Source organism: Lampetra fluviatilis, chromosome 47 (assembly GCF_964198595.1).
Source record: "Lampetra fluviatilis chromosome 47, kcLamFluv1.1, whole genome shotgun sequence".
Classification (NCBI taxonomy): domain Eukaryota; kingdom Metazoa; phylum Chordata; class Hyperoartia; order Petromyzontiformes; family Petromyzontidae; genus Lampetra; species Lampetra fluviatilis.
Genome location: NC_136321.1, coordinates 7,822,635 through 7,847,294, shown reverse-complemented (window position 1 = coordinate 7,847,294; position 24,660 = coordinate 7,822,635). Strand labels below are relative to the sequence as shown.

General features: G+C 44.5%; 1 protein-coding gene across 2 annotated transcripts; it reads right to left on the bottom strand.

The window, feature by feature from the left end:
- Window positions 1-3,566: 3,566 nt before the first annotated feature.
- Window positions 3,567-22,257, bottom strand: GOPC (golgi associated PDZ and coiled-coil motif containing). 2 transcript variants are annotated; one of them, XM_078877335.1, is made up of 9 exons: window positions 21,979-22,257; window positions 19,619-19,783; window positions 17,769-17,792; window positions 13,330-13,505; window positions 12,389-12,554; window positions 9,299-9,394; window positions 8,550-8,714; window positions 7,278-7,458; window positions 3,567-6,133 (listed from the first exon to the last, which is right to left on the bottom strand). In XM_078877335.1, the coding sequence occupies exons 1-9, from the start codon at window positions 22,228-22,230 to the stop codon at window positions 5,964-5,966; spliced, it is 1,395 nt and encodes a 464-aa protein (XP_078733461.1). In that variant the 5' UTR covers window positions 22,231-22,257; the 3' UTR covers window positions 3,567-5,963. The 2 variants fall into 2 exon arrangements, with proteins under 2 accessions (XP_078733461.1, XP_078733463.1); XM_078877337.1 differs by lacking the exon at window positions 17,769-17,792.
- Window positions 22,258-24,660: the final 2,403 nt, after the last annotated feature.

Below are 24,660 nucleotides of genomic sequence, written 5' to 3'. Positions count from 1 at the left end.
GTTCACTTTTCTAAAAACCTGTATTAGGACCATAAAAGTGCACATGTTCAGAATGGCATGTGAATCAATAAAGATGACCTTAAAATTTCCGTCGTACATTTGCCTATGAGCAGTAATGCTAAATGAGGGCCGAGCTTGGTGACTGGTAAGGTTACCCACAAGCGCTCCCGGATGTGAGTTATCCAGATGACAGCACAGTAACGGGCTCAGTAATCTAAGATTATATTTTGTCAGTTTATTGAATCTATCTGTGCAGAGTTTTTATTGTTATTCCTTTTGTGTGCATGGGTTGTCTTCGGGTGCTCTGGTTTCTTCCCACTGGAATCCAAATGCATGTATGGTATTGGTATTGTGATGGCTAAACATCCCAAAGCAGGACCCCTCTTTAAAAAAAGTGAAGCTTTCCTGGGTTCATAATTACTATAATTATTTGTGATTAGAATATTTTAAAACAATATTTGTCCTAGCATTACCCTCAGTATGCAGGGCATAATGTCTTGTAATGGCCCTTTGCAACATCTGTAATGACAGTCTTGTATTTGTGAACACATTGAATGGATAATAAAACAATGGAAACTACCTTAAAATATACATTATCTGATATTAATACACTATTTAAAAAATACATTATTTATTGTGTATTGTTTTAATCTTCTTGGTTCTTTCGGTAAAGTCACGTAGAAGGGAAATAATAATAAAAATAAAACATAATAAAATAAAATTCTCACGTTTCGGCCACAACGCAAGCAGCCGTCCTCAGGTGAAAAACAGGGCTGTCGGAAAGACAGCGTCCGAATGAACACCACCAAGCTTGGCAGCGTATATTTAAGCTGGGTTAGAGGGAGAACGCCTTGACAAATGAATTTACATATCAACAGAGGAATTTAGCATATTTATGGAAAATGCAGATATGGGATTAGTCACTACTTGTGGAATGTGTAGGTGGTGGGAGGCGTCTCAAAGTCATATTATGCTCGTGTATTATGTAGGAATAGCAGTAATAAAGGGAGGAAGTAGGATTAGCAGTAATAAAGGGAGGGACATTTTAATAATAAGGAGCTGTTTTATTAATGCATGTAAGATGCAGTAAATGAGAAAGATATTATTTAAGTGAACATTTCTATTTGCAAATGAAAACTCAGTCCGGTGCAACAATACTGTACCACTATGTGAGGTCACATTAAATGCACAGCGCAACTATCTTACGAGTACACGGAAATTGTCATGTTTTATTTGAAGTCCAAACTACAGGCAGAAATAAACATGGGCAGAGGGAAGAGAGATGCGCTTGAGTGGCACACGTCACGGTGCCAGTGTGCCACAGTTGTGCTGTCACAACCAATTCCCTGGACTTAAAAGCTATGCTTACTTTCATTGAACACAATCTAATATCTAGATCTTAAGTTTCCGTGACTGCAATGATCCATACTCTTTAGTTATTTCGGTAAAGTCACTTAGGTATAAAAGAAAAATTAATTACAAATAAAAAAGTAAAAAACACAAAACAGATGTATTTAGAGTGTTTAAAATAAGAATCGTTTATTTATTTTATTTTTATTTTATACCGACGTCACTTTACCGAAACAATCTAATATTTCCATTAATTTAACATATTTCAAAAGTGTAGGAGGCCTTTAAACATGCAAATACCATTGTTGCTCCAATTGAGATCGCTGGCAATAAAACATATATACAATGAAACATTGTTACGATATGAACCTTATTGCGGGACCCCGGGGTCCCAAATAAACGAAAGTCAAAATCGCAATTAATTTGTTTATTTTTGGCGACTCCGTCCCACCGCGCACATAAACGCAGCGACCCGCCTGGCGCGGATCATTCTGTTGCCGTGTCGTCCTAGCGCAGCAGCGGCAGCGTGGACGAATGCGCAGAAGAAAACGTTGATTAGCGCATCGTGTAGAGTGCGTCGAGAGGAATAGATTGCCGTGTCGTTCGCCTTCAACAGACATCAAATGACGTCGCAACGCAGTTTATGCGAGAGCCGGGGGTCCCGCTATAAGGTTTATATGTCGAGGGCTTCCTTATTTAAACATTTAGAATGGTGTATCTGGTGTTATTAAAATTCCAAAAGGTTGCATTAAAAATAGAAAAACCAAGTTCACCAATATTTCCAATTGTGTTGCTAATCAAGTCGTTAACCTTTTGCACACATTATAACCAATTATTGCATGGGCTGGGGTGAAGCAAGACTAGAGTTTGGAAAGCTACAATTTAAACCCAACATGAACTATGAAGAGCTAATTCGCACCCCCCGATTAGCACGTTTGGCTACATACGATGTCGAAGAAGTTCAACATACACACAAATCCGACACTGCAGGGCAGCACTAATAAAAGTCCTCAAAAGCCTCCAACCACAATGCACCTCACCCTATTCACCAATCAACATGATTCCATTCAATGTATCAATGTAATTCATGTTTGAATTGAGAACGTTGATAAATGTGGAAAACATACCACCGATAAGCAGTGGGAAATACTTTCCAAAAGGTGATATTTCTCTCATTACATGACCAAAACCGAGACAGAAAACATTTAAATACGGAAAAATTATTAGATTGTCTCTTGGCTTCCTCAGCTGTCTCGTCACTTTCATCATATCACACATTGGTCCTCCCAAGTGACTGTGTTACCTGCATCCAAGTTGTCTATAGCATCAGGACCTTTGACAAATTAAAACCCATTACATGAGCACTTTGGACAGAGCATAATGTTTTGCAACAACGCATATTTGTAAGACTGTGTAGATGGCATGGCCTTTGGTTAAAGTGGCATGGTCTCGGATATACATTTTGAGCTTCTGTAATATTTATAAGAAGCCTATTATTACAAATTTTTAGAGCATCATGAAACAATACGTAGTGCTATTAGTTGGTTTGATTAGAATAAGGCTAAATGTCCAAGACGGTTATATGAAACTGCTCCTCCACAATCATACTTGTACAGAACACTCCGGTATAAAATACCATGATTAACGCTTACCATATTATAAATTTTTGACAGACATTGTTACCAAAACAAAGCAAAAGTACGTACACATGTAATAACACACAAATTAGTTTGGTAGGTCAGCAAGCATAGCAACATTTACAATTTTAATTTGTTTAATTACACAAAGCTATCGGATTATAATTTATACAGAAGTACTCTCACACCAGTCACTAACATTCACGGCACAGTACAGTACGTACAAAACGTTGTTTGTAACATTGAATAGATGCTGTGAAGACCATGTAAAACTGGGCACATCAAGTATTCACACTCTTCATTGGACGTCTGTTTTAGATTAGAGATAATATTTTGTAAGTCGTAAGACTCGAAAATCTTGGTGCAAAACATTTCTACCCAACCCTTTTGGGTACCCCAATGACCCTCAACCATTGCTTCCTTTCCAGTAACATTAAAAAAAGGACTCCCCCACACCACATGGTCATGCACGGATGTACATACCAAACGCATACACAATGACAATCAAAATGTTAATGTTTCAAAAACCGTTAAGATTATATAAAAAGTGTTGCTTCATGCCACCGATGTTTTAGGCTGTTTCCATTTTTTATTTTACATTTTTCCACATTTTTCTGGAACTAAACAGAGAAAATAAAGCTAAAACAGTAAAAATAGTAAATAAATAAAGCCTAAATCGGTTATTAAAGTACTCAGACCAAACGAAGAGGAAAAAAATTGAGTGAGCCCAACAACTTCGTTTCCAAAGCCACTGACAAGAACTAGCATCCCTCTCGATGAGATGCCCTTCATGTGTGCATGGACGGCCCTGAAAATAATCCATCAGGATAGTAAAGGGAAGGAATTCAATATGCACAGATGGACGGCATCAATGGTGCCTCAGTACGGCCCTGTTCAAATTTCCCTGGACTCACCCAAAGGTGATGTCCCAACTGCCCACGGCCGAAAGTGAACAACCTACTCTTCTCCAAGCTCCCTCCAAGGCTTGTAACAGACATACCTGTTAACAGCTTTTAAGTTCGAAGTCCGAGATTGTTACCCCTGCAAATCGTGATATTAGACCCATCTTCCAACATTGCCTTTAAAAAGCAACTCCGTTATTCATGTGCAATGGAATGCAATATTGTTGGATAAGTTTAATGTTCTTATCGAGTTTTCTCGTCTCCATGAATTGTAACGAAAGCAAATAAATACAGTAAAATTAAGTGTTTGAAAGATTAAAATATATTTCACAAATGTGAATGTTGTGAGCAGTTTATGAATTCCTGTGGACCGTCGTTATGACAAATTCAAAATAAGTTGGAATAGCTCTGTTGGAATATTTGAGGAAAAGATTAGGCTTAGGGTTGTCGCTCCAAACGCTTCACATTTCCAAAGGATTAGGCTTTTCCCAGATTTAAGAAAGCAGATTCACTGGGCTTTGTGCCGAGTGTTTGGTTGATTAAAGCTTCTACATTAATATTTCAAGCGTTGACAATAATCTCACAAGTGACCGAGGACACTTAACCTTAAAACATCACTAATCTTTACATATGCACCATGACTGCAGAATCAATCATGGTAGTAATTCATATTTTAAAGTAACCTTCAAGGAAAATCTAAAAATGTATACATTTATCTAAAAAGGAAACCACACGCACAGGCTGTATATTGGTAATGCAGCCAAACTTATTGTACGTGTTTTAAGATGCGTGGCCGTGTGCCAATTACATGGCTCGGTGTCACATGTGTGAGTCACGTGACCGCCTCGGCCAATCATTGCCAAGCTCAGAGCCGAAGAGGTCAAATATGTATGCAGCGCGTGCCTGCAGAGTCAACTCCTGTGGTCGTGCCTACAGAGGACAAGAATAAATATAGACTGCAAAGTAACTTACAATGTCATCACTTCGTATACCTAAGCACATAGTATGAGTACAAATGTACAGAGAAAATGCCAGTGGGCTTCAGCTGTCTCAATGATGATTTAAGTGATCTCTCGTTTTAATCTACTGTAACCTCACAACTGTGTAACACAGCACTTTTGTTGTACAAGTTAACGGATGACATTTATACAATGGCTAGCAAAGGTTTCAGAACCCTTTGTAGAGCATCCTGTCAGAGCTCTCTAAGTCTACCATGAATGACAGCATGTAGTTTGATCCACCGTGTAAATATATATATAGATTATATTCGAAGGGTAGCACACTCAAAGATACAACTGAGCAAATGTGTGTGATAAAGATGATGTGGAGAATGTCAGGTTTCTTTTGGTAGGAAAATGTGTACTATGAATTTAAATATATGCACTGGCTGTAAATGGTTAACAAACAAAAGCCCCCCCTCCCCCCGCCAACAATAAAATAAGTCTAAATGCTGTAAGCTGCACTTTTACACCATGCTGATACTGCTAAGCTATGAAGTGTGAGGGTATATCCGATGTTTCCTCGGGTTGACTCGCTGATTGAAATGCCAGGCTGGATAAACAATGCAATGCTCAAATCATACCGCATTAAATACCAATCAATCGCTGCTTTACAAAGCAGGAAACATAGTGGAACCACATGTGGACTCCAGAAGGTTGTGTATTGTGTGATATCGAGAATTGGAAATCATATCCCCCCCCCCCCCCTGAATGGGTCATTCTACCAGTGAAACGAAGACGTGATTGAAGGCAACAGCCAAGCCAATGCTAAAGTCGATTGACTTTCGGTCAATTCCATAGCACGATTTGGACACTCACATCACGTGGCCATTCCGCAGCATCCGTAGAGACCTGGAGCTTCGGTGCAAATGTGGGTTGTGTTTTGGGATGGATGTGCGGGCCAAGAATTAGGCATTTGGCAGACAACAGCGAACGTGGCTCATGTCGGGGATGTGTGCGGTACGAGGAGACCATCCGAATTCCACGTGGTAGGGGAATACGGCCAGAATAAAACGCAGGGAACATCCCAACCACCGGGGGGAACGGCGGGCCAGGGTGACCCGGAAGAGGAGGACTCATGGGGAGGTGGGAGGGGTGGGTCCGGTGGGTTCCTGCGTGCCGGTGGTAGCCGTCGCTGTTTCCTCAAGAGCCGAGGCGCTGGACAGGGTTCCGTTCGAGGCAGAGCCGTCGCTCAGGTCTCCATTGTTGAGGCTCAAACCGTCCGAGGTGGCCACCGCTGTTACATCTGCCACAAAAACAACAACCACCACCACCTTGAGTCTTTCAGGAAGAAAGTGAATAAAAACATGAAATGTTTACTTTCAGTCAAATAAGTAAAACTGGATCCTCACTCAAGAGAGTGTGAGGCAGTGCTGGTCATTTGTTTGTAACTCAAAGTCATTGGTGTAAATTATACATTAATTAACCGGGACAAGTTTATGCAAAGGACAACCGCTGCAGATTGACTTTGCCACCAACTCAGCCTGCAGGCGGACTGAGTAAACGTAGGTGGGGATTGGGTGAAGCTGGGAGTGTGGGGTCAAGGAGTGATAGCGTTCACCCACAAATCCAGGAGCAAATATAACAAACATTATTCTCTGTGGCTGAGTGAGTAGGAGCAGAAGAGCGCTAATCCCTGTGGACAAGAGGTCACTTAAAGGGATCTCAGTGGTAGCTCTGTGGTGTGCACTTCTCTCGAATGCTCTCAAGCACAAATAGATGTCTTGCTCTGTGAGGAATCTGAATGGATACTTCGTTTCAAGACAACACCGACAATTTAATTGGATAAAATTCAATGGCAGAATCAAGGTACTCAGCTACTGACAGCATGGCCATGAGATAAGTGCTTGCGGTGGCACATTCGGTGTTATTCGGAGGCTACGGCAGACTGCCTGAAGATGGCTCTAAAGTGGGAGGCAAAACGTCGGGAAGCAAAAAGGAGAAGTACTCGCCAAGGATATCTTGAAAGAGTAGCTTCTAAGAAGATTTCTCATTCATCGAGCCACGAAAACCTTCAACACCATAAAAATGTACGAAAAACTCTTTTTATTTTACCAGGTTAAGGCCCACCGAGCTCTTTTTCAGAAGCGACCTGACCAAAAATGATAGCTCAAGGAAGTGGCTTATCACGTGGGCATTTATAGTAGTTAAATACTCTAAACGCATCTTTCTAAATTTGGAGGGAAAAAAACCTGAGGACTCGGAAAAGATTCCACGCGACGACAGGGAGAGAGACACGCAAACTCTAAACATACAGCAGGCATCAGGGTCGGGATCGAACCCACGACCTCCTGCACACCAGGCCAGGTAGTTAACATTTCGCCACTGACGGCGCTCAATCTGGCCGCACTCCGTGCTGGTGTAGGCGGTGGGTGGCGGTGGCTCCTTACCGGGCGTAGGCGACTTGGAGCCAGCACTCGTGGCCGTCTTGCTAGAGGCCACGCTGTGCTCCTCCAGGTCCTCAAGGTAGAGGCGATAGCGCCGCCCTGTTTCATCCTCGTACTCCGCGTTTTCATCGTCCGAGTCCACGTCCGGCGCCACGAACACCACCTCAAACTCGATCTCTCCCACCTGTGCTCGGCATGCGAGTGGTCAGAGAGGTGGGGGAGGCAAAGAGTGAAGAGCTGGAGCATCTGTCAAAGGTGGTGAGAGCCACTGGACGGCTTCAGGAGTAACCTTATGAACATATGAAATGCTTTGATTTAAAGCTTTCGTGACAACAGGGATTCATATTTTTGGTTCTTTCGATAAAGTCACGTAGAATTTTTATTGTTTTATATTTATTTTATTTTATTATTTCCCTTCTACGTGACTTTACCGAAAGAACCAAGAATATATATGAAATGCTGTTGGGTTGCTTGATGTTAGAGGGCAGAGCAGTATAAACCCTGACGAGACTCAGAAAGTTGAACCATTGCCACAGTTTGCCAGAATAATTAAACGCTGCCAGTAAAATAGTTGTCCAGGAAGCCCATAGGCTAATGAATTAAAATGTCGATGAATTGCTATCAGGATGAAACCGATAGATGCGTGTTGATTTGTTAACATTCCAGGTGTTAATTTTGGGCCAAGGCCTTTGAAGGTCACTGGGGCCACAGTGCATGAACGCAGTTATAGGCTCAAACACAAATACAAAGATCCCCTGGATAGCCTTCATAGACCATTGGGGCAAGTGCCATTAGCGAGCACCTACAAATGGCAAGCGAGGATGTGGTGTCACTTGGACTACCCATGGCCACCTTTGTTTCCCCAAAGACAAAGATCTCCCATATAGCCTTCAACAGACTGCTGGGGAAAGTGCTGTTAGTCAACCACCAATGAAGGCCGGTACGGCAAACGAGGGAGTGGGTGGCCAGCACCACACCCTGTGTCTCCCTAGTGGCAATTTTTACACATCCTTACCAGGTAATCATTTAAGGCTGAGCCAACCTAGAGGAAGCCCAAGACTGGTTCATAGAATCGCCACTGGTGTTGGCCGTGAGCCGGAATTCGTAGCGCGGCACGCGAACCGCTACACTACCACTCCCCACCAAAGACAAAGATCCCTCGTATAGCCTTAACAGAATATTGGGGCAAGTGCTGTTAGCGAGCACCCCATCACACGCAAATACGTGCACACAAGCGCGCGCACACACACGTCCGTCCCACTGGCAGGTCCCCACCTGCTGGGAGAGGATGCCGACCGCCTCGTGGTGCTTGGTGTCGCGGAGGTTGATGCCGTTGACGGCGAGAATGGCGTCGCCAACGTAGAGGCCACCGCAGCGCTCGGCCGGCAGCCCCGGGTGGATCTCGGAGACGATAATGGGTACGCCATGTTCCTTGCCGCCCTTCATTCGAGACAAAGATGCCCCCCCCCCCCACACAATGTAGGCTTTAAAAGACTGTTGTTGGGGCAGGTGCTGTTAGCGAGCATCTCCACAAGCTGACACGACCTCTGCAATTACTGCTCTGCGACAATTCGTGCACCCAGTGGGAAGAACCCAATGAAGTGACCGAGTTTTGAGTATCTCGAAAAAATCTGATTCATATTACTATTAAATTGTTGCTTTTGGTTGATATATTTTAGATATTAAAGACAGAGTGGACACGTTCAGCAACCTCCTATATATGTATGTATGCCCAAAGTAACACAACTGCTCACAAAAAGGCAAAATAAGGCAACGTCAATTATTTATTAATATTAAGCTACAAAGTTAACACCAAAAGCTCACAGAGCCAAACGAAGCCACATTTAGGATTTTTAGGGTTCAAATTATATTCCCAGGGCTTAGACGAGGCAGACTAAATTACATTAAGCTTCTTATGGTTTCCTGTTAATGCCCGAAACTCTGACCGCCAGGCAATTTCTCTGGCATAGAACGGAAAATCTCTTAGTTCAAAGTGGTTCTGCTGCTGCTGCTGCATAACTCACGGTGATGGAGATGCCCAGACCCTCGTCGTCAGCCTTGACGAGCAGCACCTTCCTCACCTGCCCAACACCCTGCTGCTTCCTCAGCGTCTCCGGCTCCTGCAGGGCAGAAGCACACACGATCACGGCGCGACATTCAGGCGTGCGCCAATCTCCCTGCCCGCGAGTGTGCTGCTGACAATGGCAGGGGGGGCTCTGCAAACCTACAGCGTTGTTTTGACAGGCACGCGAGCGTCGGGGAAATGTGAATGTTCACTTCGCCGCAAACAGGCAAACGTGATGTCACATGTGAGATCTTGATGGCCTGCGGGGAGCTAGGAGATTACAAATGTGGCCTGCACTCGAAAAAGTTTGCATACCTCTTGACTAGTGTCCTTCAACAAAATGCTTGATTCTGCTGTAAGCGCTCGCCTTCCTTAAAGACAAACCCAGCCACAATAATACACCTCATCTTGGAGACGAGTATCTAAGCTATATGTCCAAGCTTAATTAAAGGAACAAAATATACTATAAAGTATCTTTCAGGCATGCTTTAGGGACATTACAGAATGTCAGTGGGAGGTCACTTAATTCTACTCTGTTGGCCTCACATTGTGGCACACCGTTCCCACAGCCATCTCTGCTGTTCAAGTCCAGGCTCAATATTTTCCTTTTTTGCTCTACTTATCACTGACTACCTCCATCTACAAACTACGGCAAGTGTGTCTGTAAAGCGTCGTGAGATGCATTTAGACGCTAGAAAAATCCAAATTGTATTTGCATTGTCGCTTGTGCATTTACCGTGGCATTGCTGCTGTAATTTCACTCCAGCATCACAGTATTGATCCTGGAAGTAATTTGAAGCATTTTTATCTCATTAACGGAGCTTTAAATGCATGTCGAAGATTGCAGCACAGTCTATCTACAAAGACTATTTGTTTTTTGGGTGGTGTTTTATTACGATATTGATTCATGTCGACAGAGATTTTGAACTATGCTTCTGCAAATAAAAGAATACTGTTGATTCAGTTCTCAAATTCCGGCTCACAGCTACAGGATGGCGTACTGTCATATGACCCTAACATGTATCTTTGCGCTGGACTCTAGCTTTGATTACTTGCCATGCACATCACAGGTCAGAATTGGTATCTGCACCTGGAATAAGCCTCCCCTAGATCAATTCAAACTAAAATTAGTACCTGGTGCATTGGTGTGGTCAACATCCTGCAGAGAGTGACAAAGCTACAACCACACGCACCGGCATCATGAAGTAGCAAAGCAATCGGGATAATGAGGCTCTCCTTGCGATAGAAGGTTGTGGGGTCATGACTTAAAAGTCTTTTATGAATGAAGATGTCGACTCGTGTTGAAGGGCCTGCGATGCACAGCTTACATATACAGGTACGTTTGTATGAAAGTATTTGGACACAAAGTATTTTTTGCCTATCTATACATAATGGAAAAAAACGTGTCAGTAATTATATTATTTTCCATAACTAAAATGGCAAACATCGTTGCTCTTGCTGCTATACTGATTTAAATTGGCTCTACCATTTCTATGGAATGCTGTTGGCCATAAAATCAGGCAAACCAGTATAATTTGTTGGCAAGCACTGAGAAAGTTTAAAGCAGCACTGGGTATGGCTGCTTAAGACAAATGCTGCTGGAATGCATTGGTACAGCGGGCCCAGAGGCTGATTGACCTAACTCTAAATGAATTTAATGTAAATTTGGTTGAAACAGACCCTTATCTGTTTGTTAGCTTACAAAGTTGCAGCTATGTTTTATTTTGGTTGTGGCTTCCTTTAAGCAGCATGTAAGCATTCTTGTGTTGCAAGCATGCCTCTGCCACAATTATGCTACTGTTGTGGAACAAAAGACTATGATCCCCAATTCAGTAGCATAGTATCATGAACAGGAAGTACGACTACTGGGTCAGCAAATGTTCAACTTATCATGGCACATGAGTGGGTGGTAGGGTCAGCACCACGACTAGCCACCCTTGTTTGCCCAGTGCTGGCATTAAACACAGCTCCAGTAATAGTTTAGGCTGAGTTGACCGAGATGAAGACTCCATTCCAAGTTTGGATACCAATTTGTACTGGTGAAATGCATTACAAGGTATAAAACCCAAGACATCAAAAACGTATAGCAATGAGCCAGCCAATGCACCAATGTTCCACATGCTGTTTTTAAGCATAGAACATTAATATAATATTATAGAGGTCAACCTGTAATGTGGTTCCACAAAGCATGTAACGATTCACTGATTAAACTGATACGAGCTTAAAAATTGTGGGTGTAAGAATTATTTACACATGAAAATTGTATGCAAACATAGCCAAATGATATGAAACAAAACACACGCTACATCAAAAATGAGAAACATAGAATTTAAATGAATCGCTTCCTGGTACTGCGTCAATGACAAAGATCCCCTGTGTAGTGTAGCCTTAACAGAATTTTGGGGCAAGTGCTGTTAGCGAGCACCTATGAAGGCCGGAACGGTACACGAGGCGGTGGGTGGCCAACACCACACATGGCCGCCTCTGTCTCCCCAATGTCGATGTTTGCACACCACACAAGGTACTCATTTGAGGCTGAGCCGAGCATAAGGAAGGCCCAGGACCAGTTCCGATAATCATCACTGGTGTTGGCCGTGAGCGTTAATCGTAGCGCAGCAACGTTAACCGTTGCACTCCCGCTCCCTCGCACACACACACCTCCAATTAACACGGTTGGCTACGTACAATGCGAAAGAAGTTCAAAATACATACACACACACACACACATACTCTTTGGTTTTTTCGGTAAAGTCACGTGACTTTACCGCAAAAAACAAATATTATAAATCCTTGCAGTCACAAAAACTTCAAATCTAGACATACACACATTCAGACGCTGTCTTCCGACAGACCTGTTTTTCACCTGAGGACGGCTGCTTGTGTTGTGGCCGAAACGTCGTGAGAATTTTTTTATGATGTTTTATTTGTATTATTTATTATTTCCCTTCTACGTGACTTTACCGAAAGAACCAAGAAGATACACACACAGTTCATATGAGCACAACATGCTGCCAGGGTGTGCGCGGGTGTGCGAGCAGTGCAAACCCACGTGTCCGGCCGGCTGGGGTAGCATGTGCTTGGGGTTGGCACGACCACGGCAGGCCCTTATGACCGTCTTGTGACGGTGCAGATGGATCTCCGCCTCCAGCTGATTCCACAGCTTGTCATGAGCCGAACCCTTCAGATTCTGACCCATGAGCTGAATCTGTTGCACGCTGCACCACATATATACACACACACGTACGAATGAGCACACACAAGCATCACTTGACACGGGTATGTACACTGACGCATGCATACATCAATGTGCACGAATGCACTAACACACAATACAGCATAAAAATGCATGCGTCGTGCATATTTACAGACATACAGGCATTAATACACACACATACATTAATACACACATATGCGTAAGCACATGTATTTACTGACGTATTATGATAATGAACACCTGCATACATTAATGTGCGCAAGTTCTTCGACAAACAGCTGACATACTTCACCTTGGCAATTTGCCTCATTGGTGACAATGGAGATATTAGCACGTTTTTTTTCTTCCAATATTCAGGCAAAAAAGAACACGTGCACAGTCGCCACGTGCATAGAAGTGTAGGTGCCTGTACAACGACTCCTGTGCCACCTCGAGGTGTCATTTGATTAACTAATATGAGAACATCCACAGCGTGGAGTTTAGGCGCCTCTCACAAGGCAGAATGAATAAGTTAAAGCCTCAGCAGGGCTCACAGGAGGTACATTAAAAAAACTACACGGAGCTCAAAATATGCAACCAGCTGACGACATGCAAAATGCAACTTCTGGCTAAACAGAACAAGACAAAAAGTAACACGCTCTCTCTTCTCTCTCGAGCTTCCAATTCTCTCTCCGCTATGCCGCATCACACAGCCAATCCCGGGGTGCTCATCATTATCATGAAGTTAGTTCTTCCACTTAATTCTGGAGACCACGGACAAGAAGCCAAGCTCCTACCGGCCGGCCAGCTCCTTGTCCAGGTACTTGGCGGCGAGGCGAGCGCCGTAGACCTCGCCCTGCAATACTGACAGGTGGCGCCGTAGATCGTCATTCTCTCGCCGCAGCAGCACCGCCTCGCTCTCCCACACTGCGTCCTTCATGCCCGCACGCTTGTTGCTCTCCAACTCCTTCTCCTGGTGGGCACGGTGGAGGTGGGGGGGGGGAAATCGGATAGAGCGGCGGTTAGCAGGACAGTGCACGTTCACAAAAGTCGCGTTTAGCATGGTTAGCTACCATAATAGGTTTTTTGGGTTAGATCGCGTAAATATATAAATGTGTCGTTAAAACCCGCCACCACCCGACAAAGCCAACTAGTAAGGGTTGTCACGTAAACAGAACATGCCAATTCGTCACTAGTACAGCACATCGGTGTGTTGGAGAGCCAAGCTTGGCTGTCCAAAGACTGCAAATGTTGTGGCTTGGCTGTCCAAAAATTGCAAATGTTGTGGCTTGGCTCTCCAACACACCGGTGTGCTGTACTCGTGACGAATTGGCACGTTCTGTTTACGTGACAACCGTTACTAATTGGCTGTGTCGGGTGGTGGAGGGTTTTAATGACACATTTATATATTTACGCAATCTCACCCAAAAAAACCTCTATTATGGATGATATTGGTCGCAAAAGCCTACATGTTAAATGGTTAACTACGTACGGTGCTAGAAAAATTCAACATACATGCACATAACGGTGAAGAGTAGGGCGTGAATAATTAGCGAGTACAGGGCCTTGGGTTTAGGGCAGGGGGTGAGGAACCTTTTAGAGTTACTACGGACAGAATATGACTTTCAATTAACCTCCGGTGGGCCACACATTAACACACCTCCGCGTTACTCAACAAAAAAAACAATGAGTGCTCACCTTTGCAGATGACTGAGCTTGCTAAAATTAGAAGCACAGTGTTGCCAGGTAGAAAATATTCCCCTGTCGTGCCCGATTAGAGCAGCCAAGATGATTACAGTATTGATTAAATATCCTTTCCAATACATTTCTAAGTGGTGGGTGTCCACGTGGCGGTGGGCTGTATGAAATTAAGTTGAAGGCGATATTTGGCTGACGGGTGATACGTTCATTACCCCCGAGATTTCTGGACTAAGCGCTTCACCCACTCAAAATAATAAGGAAAATATAATACGGGACTATGTTGGCAGTGGTGCATATAAACTCATAAAAAAAGATATATACAGTATCAGGTGGTCATTTTCTTTATAGTCAACAAGATAATTCAAATATTGAAGTAAAATTGAACCGTGGAGCTGTGTGCGGGAGTGAGGGCGCAAGCATTAGGAGTTCAACAATGGTGCGTTTTACGGCATGGAGCAAGAATTGGTGAAACTGTAATGTTTTGCCTCGGCTTCCACACAGCATGTATGCCAAAGTTGAATCTTAGTGGGAGACAACAAAGATGCATCCTGCTTTACAGCTTGTCCTAGGGGCATGTCAGCAAAACTCCCACACTCGACATCTATGCAAATGTATTGCACACTTACACGTTTGTTGTGCACAAGCAAATGCACACACAGCATAACGTTGTTTTTATATCTAAACATGCACAAAAGATCTGCAGCAGGAAGCAAGGGCATAGGAATAACTTAAAATGCAGATTGGGGACACACTACTTCATGACTAAAGCACACTGAATCCACCCGATCTATTTTTAAACCTTTAACACTAAGCAGGGTTAAGCATAATGCTATGCAAGACAATTTTTGTTCCTAGGTAGTAAGTATTATTTCGTTAATGCTTACGCCTAAAAAGTATAGAAAATGGCTATTATTCCTACAAATTTTGCTTTTGTGACCAGGACAGTGATATTTTGAAATTTACATATTTTCAATGAGAAAACGGGCGAATTTGTGTCTTTTCGTTCACATAACGTCAGAAAAAACAACATATGAATAAAAATGTACATGTATTTATACTAAAGTAATACAAAAAATTACTAGAAAGAATTAAGAAGTGAGTAGTTTTTTGAGATTTACGATTATACAGTAAATCACTTTCAGGAATCAGCCCCCAAATGTAGTCTCCCATCATGTTCTCGTTATACTGTCCTTGGCAGCGGTGTTGAAAGTCCAGTACATCCTGGTGGAAGCGCTCGCCTTGCTCCTCCGAGTACGCTCCCATGTTCTCCTTGAATTTATCAAGATGAGCATCAAAGATATGGACTTTGAGGGACATCCTACAGCCTATTGTGCCATAGTTCTTCATCAGTATCAACCAGCTCCACATAATGGTAGGTTTTTACCCTGTTAACTGGTACAAAACTGACACCTTTATTCAAGGCATCATGTTTGCAATGACCACAACACAAGTAGTCAATAAAGCAAACAAAAAGAAGCAACTCTGATAAGGATAATAATATGCACTGTCCTTGAAGTTGATTGGCCCACACCCGAGACGGCTTTCTTTAGAGCCTAGTCCCCATTGGTGTAGGGCCAGATGACACCAGAAGGCGTACAACTCAAAAACAGTGCAATATCAGAGTATCGAGGTACTCTGATATTGCACTGTTTTTGAGTTGTACGCCTTCTGGTGTCATCTGGCCCTACACCAATGGGGACTAGGCTCTAAAGAAAGCCGTCTCGGGTGTGGGCCAATCAACTTCAAGGACAGTGCATATTATTATCCTTATCAGAGTTGCTTCTTTTTGTTTGCTTTATTGACTACTTGTGTTGTGGTCATTGCAAACATGATGCCTTGAATAAAGGTGTCAGTTTTGTACCAGTTAACAGGGTAAAAACCTACCATTATATTTTGCCACTGGTAAAAGAGATCTCATAGTGTAAACAGCTCCACATAGTTTGACCTTGTGATTGCCCAGGAAGCCACGAACCACTGCGACAAAGCTGTTCCAAGCCGCTTTCTCCTTATTAGTGAGCTTCTTGGGGAATTCATTGCACTCCAGGATCTTCTTTATCTGTGGTCCGACAAAGACACCAGCTTTGACCTTTGCCTCAGACAGATAAGGGAAGAAGTCTTTAAGGTACTTGAAGGCTACCGACTCCTTATCTACAGCTCTGACAAATTGTTTCATAAGGCCCAATTTGATGTGCAGTGGTGGCATCATCACCTTCCGGGGGTCCACCAGTGGCTCCCACTTGACGTTGTTCCTCCCCACAGAGAACTCGGACCGTTGTGGTCAGTCCCACTTGTGGTAGTGCGCCTTGGTGTCTAAATCTTTTGTAGTAATTTTTGTATTACTTCAGTATAAATACATGACCAATTTGATTCATGTTGTTTTTTTCTGACTTTATGTGAACGAAAATACACAAATTCGCCCGTTTTCTCATTGAAAATAGTTAAATTTAAAAATTTCACTGTCCTGGTCACAAAAGCAAAGTTTGTGGGGAATAATAGTAATTTTCTGTACTTTTGAGGCATAAGCAATTAGGAAATAACACTTACTACCCAAAAAAATTTGTTACAGTGTAATTAGTCATTGGATGGGAGATATCCTGGCTATAGAAGACGCTGTAGGCTTGGGCTACCAATCGGCCAAGCAGCGATGGATTTGTGAAGCAGCATGCAGAACGATGAGTGTTATCCTTGTACGCGCGGGCTTTCTTCGGGTGCTCCGGTTTTCGGCCACATGCCGACCACTCATTAGTGGAATAAGCCAAACATCGCAATGCAGGATCCTCATGAAAAAGACTCGAGACTCAGAGGCAATATCGGGGTAAATAAAGGGCATGATAATGACTTTTGGTGAATCCAACAGCCATTTACTAATTTACCAAATGACCAACTCCGAGCACGGGCTATCGCTCTTCACGTGCAGGAGTTCAAGAATGTTGAGAGATGTCAGGAAGTGGGTGCCCTGCAAAAGGTCAGTCGGAGGTCGCGAATGTCATGGGGAAAAAAAGACACGGCTAGCAAATGAGGGTGCCCTTAGAAAAGGCAGCGCCTGTGATTGGTGGGGTGGTTTAAGGGGGGGAAGACCAGCTGATGCCACCCCTCCCTCCACCGCATCTATGTTATTGACAAATAATGATGCTCAGAGGTACTGACATTGCACTGTGAAATGGTAGGGACCACAGTTAGCCATTATCCCATGTCTGTTATCCACCTTGTTCTTATTATTGTTAGTTGTATATGTAGCAAGCTACATGCGACCTCTAAAACAACGATAGGAGGATATTGGAGGTCGCGTGTCTATATAGTGTAGCAGCTGAGGGGTTATAGCACAGAGTAGAAAACATCAGCAAGGTTAGGTGGTAGATAAAAAGTTCATTGAGAAAAAAAAACAGATATTTTTCTGAAAATAGATGAGAATAAGGATGTCACGATTGTTTCACTTTTATATATGACAGTTTTAGTATAATTTCTATTGCGTAATTACTCCCTTTTGTGAATGAGTGAAACTGCTGAAAGTTGTTCCGAGTGAAAATGAACTCACCATCATCTCCAAAGAGGGGACAGACTTTAGGAAAAGACAGTGTCAGAAAGGTTAGGAGAAGCACATTGAGAGATGACACCTCACAGAACTCACCACCCTCACCATTTTCAACTCAATCAATATCATCACCATTACAAGTGCCAGGGGGGGGGGAAACACAGAATGTCAGTGTGACATTTTTCACGAGAATATTTTTGCCATAGGGAAAATAACATTTGAAGTGGACAGACAGGTTACGTTAGAGTGGAATTTGCCAGGCACTAGCTTTTGCAAATGAGAACAGAGGCTGGCCTTGTAACTAACTTTCATGCAAATCCATGCAGTATATGACTCCTTAAGCATGCCCACATGGTATGTGGTTGTCACTAACACGTTTGGCACATTTTGAAAGAGGAACGCATTATTAATTCCAATGTTATTACACTTCTATGCACCCGAGCTTGCTTAAGTAATTAACAACTTTAATAAGCCATGGGCAGGGTATGATGCATTTGTATGTTAAGTTTTCACTTGACTTTTAGCACTTGCTGATACTGCATTGTATTGGGCATGCATTATAGAAGCCCCATCACCATGCCATGCAACACAGAACAATTATGCTACATATGGATGATGCAATTCGTTTAAACGCAAGCACTGGTTGGTTCTGTAAGATGGGCAAGTGTAGTAGAAATCACAATAAACTGATGGAAAAAATTTGAAGAGCAACAGGAATCAGACCTCTTAACCCTTTCCCGTTCCTAGATGACTTGAAGTTGCAGGGCGAGTCCCGTTCACTGCTGAATCTCGGAACGAGCAAGTGGTTGAGCGTTAATTTTATTAAGGGGCATAGCACCATTGTTTTTAAAGACGTTGTGCTTACCGCAGAGAACCGCAGCGACACAACCGCACTCTATGATAGCTGGGGCCAAACCGTGCAGCACACCCTCTTACATGGCCTTGAGGGAGCCTCGGTACCGATACAATTATTTTATTTTAGTTTTTCTTCCGAATAAAAAGAAAAACCTATGACGTACACGTACATCATCGGAACGAGAAAGGGTTAAGGAGAATGTAACCATCCAAAAGACTCGATTGAGGGGTGTTGCAACCTAAAAAGCTCCAGCTCTTATCTTGTAGCAGCGTACCTAAGCTGTGCATTATGCTGGCCGACAAGAATTTGAAGAACTGTTACTGTAAAAAACTGCATTTGAAGTCAAGACCTGGAGCACACTAGTGATATCACTGTAGCATCACTCCTGTACCATAAAATATGTCATGTGACTGACCGTAACTCTAAATATTCCTTTCTCAATAATGAGGCCTCACCGAAGTAATGTTGGACAGCCTGGGGCACACAGCCTAGATACATAACTAAAAGATAACATCTATCTGTTTAGTGTTTTTTTTCACTATCTTTACACATTTCTCCAACAAACTGGAAATGCATTCTGTACATGGAACACAATAAAACCTGGATTGGACTGTGTAATTCTGTTCATGATGAAAACTTGCAGGGTTAAAGTTGCAGGGTGCCTGTAGGGATATGGAGGGTAGGAAGGGATGCCGAGAGAGGTGACACATACAGGCAGGGATGCAGATTGAGGCGCAGTGTGTAGGCAGGGATGCAGACTGAGTTGCACGCTTTAGGCAGCGATACATGGTGAAATGCAGGGTGCAAGCATGGACGTAGTGCGAGCTGCAGGGTGCAGGCAAGGTAAGGTGCATGCATGGTGTAAAAGCAGGGATGCAGGCAGGGACACAAGGCAAGGTGCAGGATGCAGGCAGGGACGCAAGGGTGCACAAGTGCGTGGACCTTGTGGAGGGAGAATGGCGCTGAATGGCTTTAGTGTGCCCGTGACAGGCCTCACCAGCTTGGCCTTGATGTTGCTTGAGTCGACGCTCTGCCCCGAATGGGCATGTAGCTGTAACTGCACGGCATGCAGCTGGAGCAGCTGATCCCTCAGCTCCTTATCCAGCACCACCTTGGATGCCATTGCCTCGCTCAGTTCGGAGCGCAGCCCAATCAGCTGGGCCTGCATGCCGCCAAACGAGAACCACGTTAACGACGCAGCGCAAACATTTGATCAAGCCAAGCATGGGAGCATATACGCAGGGACAGTGAGCAGTAGCATCCACCCTTTGGCGGAAACCTCTAGGGTCCCTCTTCGCAGAGCCTGCAAGCTAACTCCACTCCTAACCCCCATGTCTCGACATACTACTGTAGTAGTCTATCTCATGCACGCAAGCGGCCTATGGATAGCCAAATGGCCACCTCCTCAGCGCACACGGTTCTCCAGCATAGGTAAGCTGGTAGTCAGGGTCAACCAAGGTGGAGGACAGCCACATTGCCCAAGTTACTCAAACATGTTAAGTTGCCTAATAAGATATTTTAAATACACGCTTGTAGTGAAAATAGAAACGGTGGTAGTCTTGAATTATAACCACGTGAGACATTTTGGTAACACATTTTATGACTTTTAACGATGTAGAGCCACACATTTTTCCCATCTCATTCGTGTATTTTTGTTCACTCTGTTAGCCTCAATGCAATATTTGCATAACATTTGAACAATAAAATCGTGGACTGTAACCCGATGCTTTAGGGATTGATATTGACGAATCGAAAAAAGATAAATCCAAGAAAAGGTTTGCGAGTAATGTCTAAATAATATTAAGAGAGTGAAATAATGACCATGATTAAGTGGGCAATTATGTCACTCATTAGAAATTTCCAATCTCCTCATTAACAAAGCTACAAACTAACATCGAATCTCCTGGGACATGCAGTCTGGGTATGCACCTATCAGATATAATCTCTTATTTTGGGTTGCTTCTTCCTATAATGAATGAATGAGTCATTCAACAAATAATTCCTCACTGCACAAACTTCGTTCACACAGTATGACTGAACGCCGAGTAGCCCTTACACATCCACTGTACACAGGCACGCAAATGTATCAAAACAACGCAGATTCCTATAAGGAAGTCCTATTAACGGTCAGTGGCATGGAGCATTTAAGGTCATGTACACAGACCTTATACAATCCACTGTTGGATGCATTTCCGGTCACAGTGACTTCTATCTATACTTCATCAGATTGGTCAGTGCGAGTTAGAAAAGGGGAACGGTTCACCAGCCACTGGTCTTAGGTGAAACCGGGAATCAAACGAATATTGCTGGGTTCATGGCACAATGCATGAACCACTGCGACAGTGCTCCAACCCCAGCCTGAAAGGACAACAAAGTTTATTCCATGACCGATGCCGGTCACAGTAACAATGACAACACACACACCAGACAAGCCAGAGCAATCACGCTGCCGGGAATTTAAAGCCCATTTGAAGCCATTTACTTCCACTAAATAAATACCATGGCATAGATCCCCGTTAAGTCCGAAGTGACTCCCGTGGCAAAAGCTGCCGGCAAACTCATTTAATACTGTACTGCAATAAAACAGGTGTTAATATTTTCAAACACCAAATAGACACATTTTGCAAGGAGTCAGGTCTGCATTAACCACACGTGTATGCGGTGAACATGCAAACAAGCTATGATAATATACGCTTATTTTAAATGGATTGGTAAACACCAGGGACGGCATTCTTTATGACGTTGTCTCACAAGTGTCAGACCAGAGATCGCCAAAAGGCGAACAGTCCAAAGACAATGCAAGTATTAACTGGAAAGTTGCCGAAAAAAGGCGAGGGGCAGCTGACTTCCACGTGGATATCGCGGAAACGAAACTTTCTTGAAGGGTGGGTGGGTACGAAATGTTAAGTCTCTGCGTGAGCAGGCAGATAGTAAAGTCTCGTCTCTGGAGGGATAGAAAAGGCACGTCGCAGAGAGGGGGGCCAGGCATGGCCAGTCTGATTAGGGGGCTATTAAAAGGTCTCACTTGCGGGACCAGGAAAGCCTGGTCTCGCAGCGCGTTGTCTCGAGGACAAGCCATGCCCCGATTAGTCTCTGCAAGATGACAACCTACGGAAGTCGGGCAGAGGGTGAAGACGTGGTGGGGAAAGCGGCTAATCCCTGACTCTTGCACCAAGGCAGTGCGCATTACATTCCCAGCCAACCTAGAACGGTTGGCCATGCAGCAGTGCGGCAACACGCGTTGTCGCGGTGCCGTGGCAGTAGGTAACCACGCGGGCGCTATGCCGTGCTTGCAGAGGAGAAGGGGAAGAGACGAGCAGCAGAGGGGGGGGGGAGAACGCCGCCACTGCTAACCACCTCGAGCTTGGTGTTGAGCTGGAACACGGACTGCGCCTTGTGGCACAGCTGAGCGAAGCAAGCGCTCAGCGTCGTCATCTTCTGGCGGCCCTCGTACGTGATCTCCGCCTGGTCCGGGTCCACCTCGCCCAGCAGCAGGTCCACGTCCACGAACGCCTTGTCGAACTCCTTCTCGAGCACGTCCAGCCATCGCAAGAGCGACGCGCCGCCGCTTCCCGCCCCGCCACCGCCTCCACCGCCGCCCGCCGCCATTGCCTTCTTCCGCGTTCGCTGGCAGCGGTGACGTCACGCGCCACGTGACCGGTCGGCACGGCTTCCGGCTCCAGCCGCGGCCCGCTGCCGTGATTGGACGGTCCCGCCGGCGGAGATGACGTCAACGCGCGCGATGACAGCTGTCGGCAACGAAGCGGTGACGTCACTTGGCTTCTACGTCATCTCCGGGTGAACGATTACGTCACACGAATGTTTGTTTCATCGTTACGGACAATGTTGCGGGTGACGTCAAGGCGAGCGGCGCCGGGTGGTGGCGGCGGCGGCCTCGGTGATGTCACGCCTCCTTCACAAACGCGTGGATGACGTCACCTCGGGGGGACAAAAGGGAGTCCGCTGTCTGTCGCGCGTGACGTCACCGCGCCGGCCCGAGTGTCGACAGCGGCTGACGACGTCACGTTGCGGTGACTTAATCAGAGATGCGTTGAGCGCGAAGTTATTGGGTTTGGCCCGCACTGCAAACAGCGGAGACAAACCGCCAAGACACCTTGTTATGCCTTCAACCCGCCCCCCCCCTGACCAGCATGGTGAAGTATGGTCAATTAACCCCCCCCCCCGACCCACGATCTGGGGAGGCCGTCCCCACCGATGTGCAACGTGGGCCAGTTTTATAAGGGGCCGTCCATAAATGACGTCACGCGATTTTGGATGATTTTTGACCCCCCCTTTCTCGTCACACGGCGTCACAAAAAGTCAGACCCCCCACCTAAAATATGACGTCACAAAGCTCTGCCCCCCCCCCCCAAACATGCTTCAAATCGCTTTAAACTATTGTCATTGTAGTGCGTATTTAATGTGGCGCTGCACTTTGATGTTGTAGGAGAAAACATGTATTAAAAAGTCTATTTAATTAAGTAGAACGTGTTGTTTATATTTAAAGTTGCGAATTTTGATGTGACGTCACATTTCTCAAACCCCCCCCCCCCTCGTCACACATCGTTACAAATGTCCGACCCCCCCCCTAGATGCGTGACGTCATTTATGGACGGCCCCTATAGCCCAGACCGAATTGAAAACTCATTTCTTTGTAACCGCTTTTGCGCGTGTAGTTGTCCTTCCCTCCCCGCACGGTTGGCAACGTACGGTGCGAAAGAAGTTCAACATGCAGTAACACAAGAACCATGACAACGACCTTGGGCATACATAGACACCCATCAATCCTCTCAAATCAATTGATTGTCTTGCACAGCAACCCAAGGGCCACGACAACTGCAATCGTTCGCTGTCTTGGAACAGAGCTCCCCCAATGTCCATCTCTGTTCGTCAGCGTTCTTTCGGATCTGGGTGCGATTCGAGCGTGGTGACAGCAGCAGCAGAGAACCCAGCAACTCCTTATCGGTGCCCGACCTTATTACAGACCAATTCAGACCTTATTGATCACCCCATGCCCGGATAAATCTCAACGTTCATCCTACAAAGTCACAGCACAAGCCAGAAACACAAACAAATAGAAATGTTTCATCTTCTTGGTTCTTTCGGTAAAGTCACGTAGAATAGAAATAATAAAATAATAAAAATAAAACAAAAAAATAATTCTCACGACGTTTCGGCCACAACGCAAGCAGCCGTCCTCAGGTGGAGAACAGGTCTGTCGAGAAGACAGAGTTGTGGCCGAAACGTCGTGAGAATAATTTTATTATGTTTTATTTTTATTATTTTATTATTTCCATTCTACGTGACTTTACCGAAAGAACCAAGAAGATGAATCCCTGCAGTCACGAAAGCTTTAAATCGAAAAATAGAAATGTTTTTTTGGTGTGCCCGTATTGAAACGGCTGTACGCCGTATGGACCCGAAAACTCAATTTCCCTGTACAATAATACGGGGTAAACCGTCTGGTTTGACAGGTATGCGAGGAACATTGTTGCGGTCCTGGTTGATAATACCGAACCATGCGTCGTGCTGTAGTTAACATCTCGCCACCGTGGTGCCAGCTGCCCTTGGCTCTGTGTTTGATTATGGTGCTCGCATCGCGTTATTTAACTGTGCATCTAGCAGTTGTGTTCACGATCTATCGCACACCTGTCAACCCCTTATGAGTGCCTACCTTCTACCTTATTACAGACCAATTCAGACCTTATTGATCACCCCGTACCCCTTATACATCTCAACGTTCATCCTATGGCTGCAGGGTTTTGGTAGTACATGTTGTTTATGCCATTTATTGTGAAAATTCTGTCACAGTTCCTATGATTGCTTTTTCATTGCTTTCATGGCTTTATTTTGGTGATTTCGAAAAGTGTATTGGTTTAGCCATGTTTGTTTGTTGTAGTACAGAGTTAGACTGATGGCCTTAATCTAAGCTGTCTTGTGGTTGTTGTTGTTGTTGTTTGACTTGCATCCCACTGGGATTTTTGCACACAGCGTTGGTGTACGGTGTTTTTTCTGCAATATTTTGCTGTCTTTTCTTGG

Bases quoted from the DNA above. Each gene is read 5' to 3' on its own strand.
- GOPC (XM_078877335.1), bottom strand. From the start codon at position 22,230: ATGGCGGCGGGCGGCGGTGGAGGCGGTGGCGGGGCGGGAAGCGGCGGC. The intron at 17,793-19,618 runs GTGAGGCCTGTC...CTTTTCCTAAAG, and splicing joins GCAACATCAAGGCCAAGCTG to TCTGTCCCCTCTTTGGAGAT. The intron at 12,555-13,329 runs GTAGGAGCTTGG...TATGTGGTGCAG, and splicing joins GACAAGGAGCTGGCCGGCCG to CGTGCAACAGATTCAGCTCA.